The 7,600-nt window shown below is 40.4% G+C and overlaps 1 protein-coding gene across 1 annotated transcript; it reads left to right on the top strand.

Annotated features, from left to right (window-relative positions):
- The first annotated feature begins 1,190 nt into the window (after positions 1-1,190).
- Positions 1,191-7,392, top strand: LOC133900850 (signal recognition particle subunit SRP54, chloroplastic-like). The gene is made up of 15 exons (XM_062342106.1): positions 1,191-1,401; positions 1,507-1,612; positions 2,254-2,321; positions 2,405-2,506; positions 2,999-3,151; positions 3,235-3,312; positions 3,525-3,650; positions 4,216-4,318; positions 4,566-4,666; positions 5,122-5,259; positions 5,351-5,494; positions 5,629-5,704; positions 6,606-6,691; positions 6,785-6,910; positions 7,016-7,392. The coding sequence occupies exons 1-15, from the start codon at positions 1,228-1,230 to the stop codon at positions 7,103-7,105; spliced, it is 1,671 nt and encodes a 556-aa protein (XP_062198090.1). The 5' UTR covers positions 1,191-1,227; the 3' UTR covers positions 7,106-7,392.
- Positions 7,393-7,600: the final 208 nt, after the last annotated feature.

A 7,600-nucleotide genomic window follows, 5' to 3' on the forward strand; every position in this document is an offset into this window, starting at 1 on the left:
CATGCGTGATTTCTTAGGATTCCTATGGTGGCGCAGAGTCATTTTTGACATCTCAAGACCATTTAAACTATAGGTGAAAATAGATCGGATTGGAGCGGATAATGTCTTTCCCATATTCTACTCCACTTTTTTTTTTGTTAGATTCAGAGCGGAGCGGATAATGCACAGTTGTGGATATGGATATATTTTCTTTTCAGATGTCAGAAATGGCACGGAATTGGGACGGAGTTGGATTGAAAACGGACTTAAGTTTGTCAATAATACGCCCATATGTAGAGCATCATATGCTAATAAAAATTTCCAAAAATACACGCAAGACACAATATACAAAATACTTTGTTCTTGGAGCATTACAACAGTACCACAGTACTTTACCTAATGTCAAAGTGACCTAATCATTTAAACACCAGGCTCCCAAGTCATTACCATCGTTCCATTATTTTGAAGGAAGAGACTACGATGACTCTTATCTATGTTGGTATACTCTATAAAATTAACAAGTTATGATAGATTCAAACAATCTCTATCGTAAATGTTATATGATCATATAATTCATAATCAAAGTTGATTTTGCCTCTCCTCCCCTCTCAATTATTTGAAAACTTACAATTAATAGACGCTATCAGCATTAAAAAGTATTAACACACCATTATTCTCTTCTATTTATATCCAATAACTAGAATTAATCTATGTCTTCTATAATAGTTAGATTTAGAATGCAAGAGTTATGTAGAATCAATCTATATCTTCAGGCTTTTGTTTTTCAATTATTTTTCTCATGATTTTTTTGTTGCTCTTGTCATAATATTATTGATTTTATGTGTGTGTAACACATGCATGGTTGCTAGTAAAAAAGAAGAGCAGCAACAGGACAACTGGTGGATTGTTGGCTGCGGCAAAAAATATCGGATAATCCGATTTCATGTATCGGATAAACCTATTCAAAAAGGAAAAATCTTCCCTCATCGCAGAACATCGTCTTTTAAAAAAGGAAAATTTGTGCCGGTCTTCATTTTTTAGGGAATGTCGGGCTTCAATTTGGAGCCCGTTTTGGAGCACATAACGGCCTGCAACAATGAATCCTGGGCTGACGCGGAAGAAACCGGGCCCACAAAGCCCAAGAGGCCCACCTGCAGTGACTGCCCAACCGCTCCTACGGACTTATCCTCCTCGTCGCTCCCCTCCCCTCCGCAGAACTCAACAGTAAACACTGCCTCTCCCTCCCCAATGGAGGCCACTAGCAGCACCCTCGCGCTCTCCTTGTCCCCCGCCGCCACCCGCCGCTCGCCGGTGAAGCCGGCCGTCGCGTCCCTCCGCCTCCGCCGCTTCTCTGCTAGCTCCTCCCTCGACCTCCGCGCAGCCCGAAGTCCAGCGCTTCGCGCCTACTCCTCGCCGCTCCCGGTCCGGCCCTCGTGCTTCTTGGTTCTCGGTTTCTTCCGTTCCCTCGGAGAGAGGTCTCGTGTTTTGTCTGAGTTGTTTGAACTGTTTGTGTCTGGGCGCGGTCAGGGATGGAGGAGGCGGAGGAGGGCGGGCGGGCTGGTGGTACGGGCGGAGATGTTCGGGCAGCTCACCACCGGCCTCGAGTCCGCCTGGAACAAGCTGCGCGGCGTTGGTCGGCTTCTTTCTTACCTCGCATGTTTACACTTCTGCCAGTATTGTTCTTGCCGCTGAGTGATGCTGCAGTGGTAATCTGTCGAATCCACTAAAAAAAGACCTGTTGATTCATGAGGAAATTTGGCGTTTTATTAGACACGACAAAGAATTTTGTAGTGCATGGTGATGTGTAAATCTGTGTCTAAGGGTCCCGCCATCTCTTTTCGAGGTATTATTATAATGGGCATCTAGATAGTAACAATTGTTGTTTAGAATTGTGATGTCCACCATGTGATTTTGTTCAAACGCTCAACCCTTATGTGCAATGTGGTACTTGAGGGCAATGGTTTCTATCTTGCATACAAACCTATTCAGCAATAGTTAGCCAAACTTTGGGAAGGATTTGATAACATAATATTTCCTACAGCCTTAGTTAGCAGGCCTCCTTGACTTGTTTTCAAATTCAAGAATTATGTGGCGCATCCAGAATATATTGCAATGAGGGGCACTGCCCTGTCTTAATTATGGGCGCAACATTGTGTACGATTCTTTTATGAGATTGTGAGCTGATATGCTCTTACATTACATATTACAGTAATGTCTGCACCCTTTATAACTCAGCTCAATTTTTACTGAACAAATTACCTTTTGTGGTTCAAGATGTATTGACAAAGGAAAACATCGCTGAACCAATGCGGGATATTAGAAGAGCACTTTTAGAGGCGGATGTATGTTTGATTCCTACTTCAGCATGATTTTTATTTTGTAATCTTTTTTGCCTTCATAATCTAATGTGGAACCTACCTTGCAGGTAAGTTTGCCAGTAGTCAGAAGATTTATTGAGTCTGTAAGTGAAAAGGTTGTAGGAACTGACGTCATCCGAGGTGTCCGACCTGACCAGCAGCTGGTGAAGGTATGCCCGTGTTCTAGGAACATATAATTGTACAGATTTTATACTGAAGTTTCTTAGAGATAATTTTATTTGTTTGATTTTGCATTGCTCGATTTACTTTTGGGTTTCATCTCCATAAGAGTAGCTGGGTTTTTATGTTGGCTCGCCAAGCCTATCACAGCCCTCCTCCTTTACCCGGGCTTGGGACGGGCTATGTTGAGAACATAGGTGGGGTTCCGGCCATGTTGAAACAACATAGGCGGAGTTGTTGTTGTTGATTTTTTCTTGCTTGACTAGACATTAATTGCATGATGAATGTTGTAACAGAAAAGTTCGCATTTTCTTTTCTGGGAGAGGCAGATAAATTACTGGAGATAATATTACTGTGCACAGAAGCTATCTCAACTAAGTGTCTTAGAAATTGAGTAGTTAATTTGGACTTAATGAATGTGGTCTCCCAAACTAATTTATGTGCTTCTAACACTGGAGGTCTAACTAAACTCACTGATGCAGGTTGTGAATGATGAACTTGTACAACTGATGGGCGGGGAGGTATCAGATTTGGTATTTGCAAAATCTGGCCCAACAGTTATCTTGTTGGCAGGTTTGCAAGGTGTTGGGAAGACTACCGTTTGTGCAAAGCTTGCCTTCTATCTAAAAAAAATGGTGCTTTCCTTAAGCTTGTACTTTAAGAATTTCCTGATATGTTCATAGAGTTTTAGTACTTATAGACCATACTCAGGTTACAGGGGAAGAGTTGTATGCTGATTGCTGCAGATGTTTACAGGCCTGCTGCTATTGATCAATTGACTATTCTGGGTAAAAAGGTACTTCCGATGAAGTTAATCTTTCCACGGCAGTTTGAATTTGGAACCTTTTCTAGATAATAGTTGTGAGTTGTGACACTCTTGAATTTTCTAAAAGCTGTACAACTTGCCATCGATGCATGTTCTGCCTCTTTTCGAAGTAAAAAAATTGCACTTGCTTGAATGATTCTGCTATAACTTGCTCTTCAGTAAAAACATTTGAATGTTGATAGGTTGGTGTACCAGTGTACTCAGAAGGAACTGAAGCAAAACCTTCACAAATAGCGAAGAACGGTTTAAAAGAGGCAAAAGGCAAGAAGACTGACGTAATTATAGTGGACACTGCTGGAAGACTGCAGGTCACTCCATTGTTGTTACTTCAATATTTGTTCCTCTGATTTGGTTTAGTTGTGATTCTAAAATATAAATGTCAGCTGTGTACCAGTTTTGACCCATTGACTTCTTGGATCCATAGGTCTTGGGTACCAGGTTGTAATCATGCTGAACTTTGAAAATGTTTGGTTATGTTTACATATCTGATTAAATTGCAGTAGTTTTTCCTTATCAGTAAGTTATAAGTTGGTCTGAGATGTTAGAGACTTAGAATGAGATGTTGATATTGTTTGATGTTTCTTTTGAACGTAACATAATACTTCAACTCCAAAGTTGTAAGTTTAGTATAGTATTTTTCAAGTAAACAGAAAGGTAACCTATTACAAGCTTGTGTGAAATTGAGAGTGTTTCACACCAAGATTTCAACCGAACCACCTTTTCGTTCTGATAAACTGAGATGTATGTCTATGTAGTTTTATTTTTTGAATTTATAACAATTGGAGTTCTTGGCAGCTAGGCGTCCTTCATGCTACTTGCACTACATTTAACCAGCACCACTGTTGCAAGCTGATTAATCTTTTCTATCATTAGGTAGATAAAGCAATGATGAATGAGTTGAAAGAAGTAAAAAAGGCAATGAATCCTACAGAAGTTCTGCTTGTGGTTGATGCCATGACTGGCCAAGAAGCTGCAGGTGTGTAGCTGCGTCTTGTTAGTTCTAGAAGAGGTGTAGGGCTCTATTTCATCATCATTTTATATTTCACCTGTTTGTAACATACCTGATGCTCTGTACGAAATTCTGAAAAAGAATTTCATATTTTGAAACTTCACAAGGTGCTTCTATAAATAGCAGGATATGTCATTCTGTGATAATCTTAAATTCATCATCCTTTGTTAGAGTTGCACTTTATTTACCCTTATTTCTTTTCTGATATGGTCAGGATTGGTCAGCTCCTTCAATGATGAGATTGGTATAACTGGTGCTATACTGACAAAACTGGATGGTGACTCTAGAGGTGGAGCAGCACTGAGTGTTAAAGAGGTCTCTTAACGTACAAAACTGTTGCCCATCATTTTATTTCATGGATTAGCTTCAGCCAACTGTTAATTCAAGGTTCTCTATAACGAAACTACTAAATCATGGTAACAGCACACATTTAGTACGATCATTTACTGGAAAAATATACCATCGCTTTAATGGGTTTAATTGGTCATGTCCCTTGTACTTAATCCTTTCTTTTGTGGTGTTTTTTTTTTTTGGGGGGGGGGGGGTGGGGAGATCTTCATAACTCTTCCTCTTGTATTATTTTTTGTAACTTACCTATGGTACACAAAGGAAAATACAGGATGGACTGTTATACACAAAAGTGGTTAAATCATAAATGCTCACCGGTTACTTGTTTTATGCCTACGTTCATCAGCAATTTTTCTTCCTTCCTTCCTTCCTTTAACTAATACATATATATAATAAATATGAACAACTGACAAACTTTGCAGGTTTCTGGAAAGCCCATCAAGTTCGTAGGGCAAGGAGAACGTATCGAAGATCTTGAGCCTTTCTATCCAGATCGTATGGCACAGCGTATCCTGGGAATGGGAGATGTACTTTCATTTGTTGAAAAAGCACAAGAAGTAGTAAGCACCTTCCTGTGAAATGCCACTTTTCTCTTGTCTTTCATTAGATAATAATTTGATATTCTATGGTGTAACCTGTTTCTGCAATCAGATGCGTCAAGAAGATGCTGAGGAATTACAGAAAAAGATCTTAAGCGCAAAATTTAACTTCAATGACTTCCTAAAGCAAACACAAATGATCGCACAAATGGGTTCGTTCAGTCGTTTAATTGGCATGATTCCGGGCATGAACAAGGTACAAACATGAACTTATGGATCTCATTTAATACCCTACTTTGGATCAACATCTTCTGAAAGGACATTATTGCTCATATATTCAAGCTTTAAACTTGACGTTATTAAGATACAGATCTTGCCACGTTTGAATAGGTTACCCCTGCACAAATTCGTGAAGCTGAGAAGAATCTCAAGTTTATGGAGTCAATGATCAATGTAATGACTCCTGGTATGTACTATACACTCAACAAACATCATGAAAATATATTTTTTGCATATTCCTCCTGAACTCTAACTATTCAGTGTATTGTTTCTATAATTTCTTATATACTGTTTTAAGCCTTGCATTACATGTTGGGCCCCAATCATGGAGGAAGCCCATCTGTGGTCAATGGCGGGGGCGAAGAGGTGGTGTGGTCTGCTGCCCTGACGTTTTGGTCTTGGTTGTTTTTTAGCTGTTTGTGGCGTGTCTGCTCTGTTCTTGTGTGTTGGGCGCTTGTGTGTGCGTCTCTGTTTCTTATGTGGTTTGTGTCGTTTTCTTGGCCTTTTTCTTTCTTTCTGCAGGTGTGCCATTTGTATTTTGATCCGTATTTGCCTATCTTAATACAATGATACGTAACTCTCCTGCGTGTTTGAGAAAAGCATGTTGGGGCCCGTATCTGAAAATTATTTTGTATTGATTTGTGAACTCAATAGTTTGACAAGATTTGAATAGGTTTTCTGTGCTTGTTTTACCAGCATTACAAAACATGTGATAATGTGAGTGTGTAGATTAGCTTCAACTGACAATCAGCTGTTTGGCTGGTGCTCACATCCACGAGACTGGCCTTAAGTTGCCTCAATTTGAGATTAATCTGCTTTAAAAAATATATTAAATATCTGATTTTTTTCTTTAAAATTTTCAAGATATTTTTGACAGTTCTTTTATTAGTCTGACATCTCAAGAGAGATGCAATGCTCAAAGCATTAAATATTTTTAGCACGACACATTGCATGCCTTCATATGTAACTTTGAGGCTGAAATCCAAGCAGGCTAACTAAACAGTGTCTCAGTCGATAGTTAATCCTAATGGTGTGAAGCACCCATGTCCCATAAATATATGCTCAGTTATATATCCTGGCTTGTGCAGAGGAAAGGGAAAGACCAGAGTTACTGGCTGAATCACGCGAGAGAAGGAGAAGAGTGGCTAAGGACTCAGGAAAGACCGAACAGCAGGTTCCTTTCGTATCATCATTTTTTCTTTTATATGCTCTAGTGTAAACGAAACTAACCACCCATGGAGCTAACCAAGTATGCCTTCACTGTCAGGTGAGCCAATTAGTTGCGCAGCTTTTCCAAATGCGTGCCCGAATGCAGAAAATGATGGGTGCAATGCAAGGTAAAGACTCCCCTGATATGGATGAGCTCATGGAGTCAATGAAGGCCGAGGAGCAGGTAGTACAAGGCACCGCTAGTGTGCACCCTAACAATTTCTTCAAGCATACATCTGCTGTTCCTGTGTTTGTTGAGTTAAAAAGCATGTGCAATTGTGTCATTCAGGCTGCTGCCGGCACTGGACGGCGCAGAAGGAAGTATAGCAAACTGAGGCAGCGGGACCTGGATGCGATGCGTGGTTTCCGTCGACGGTGAGATGTTCATTGGCGACTGGACCCATGCAAACCTTCTATGTGCAGAGGAACTAGTTACAGGGATCATCGTGTAGTATCTTTTACTGGCATTTTTGGCCGTTGATTTGTCATCTGTGATCTCTGGCTTCAACTTGCAATTGTTAGCTTAAACCTGCTCTGTGCATCGGTCATTAGGTGTATATTTTCTGTAAGAATCCCAATGAAACAGGAGCATTCTGCTTTCTTCAGAAATTATATGGTTTGCTATGTGATTTGATGAGTTCCTTCCGTGGAGTCTCATTTCCTGAATCGTTTTATTGCCATCAGAAATTGCTGTCTTCAAGACAAATCTCAGCACTCCAAATTCATTGTGACAAATCATTTACCCGTAACAAACATTCCGTCAGCGATGGCTGATTACGTATATCCGAATCCCGCTTCCCGTGGCCCTTTACGTACAAGTCTCAAGCTGCGAACCGCCGGATCTCACCAGTCTGGCGGCTGCAAACACAGGATT

Source organism: Phragmites australis, chromosome 19 (genome assembly GCF_958298935.1).
Source record: "Phragmites australis chromosome 19, lpPhrAust1.1, whole genome shotgun sequence".
NCBI classification, from domain to species: domain Eukaryota; kingdom Viridiplantae; phylum Streptophyta; class Magnoliopsida; order Poales; family Poaceae; genus Phragmites; species Phragmites australis.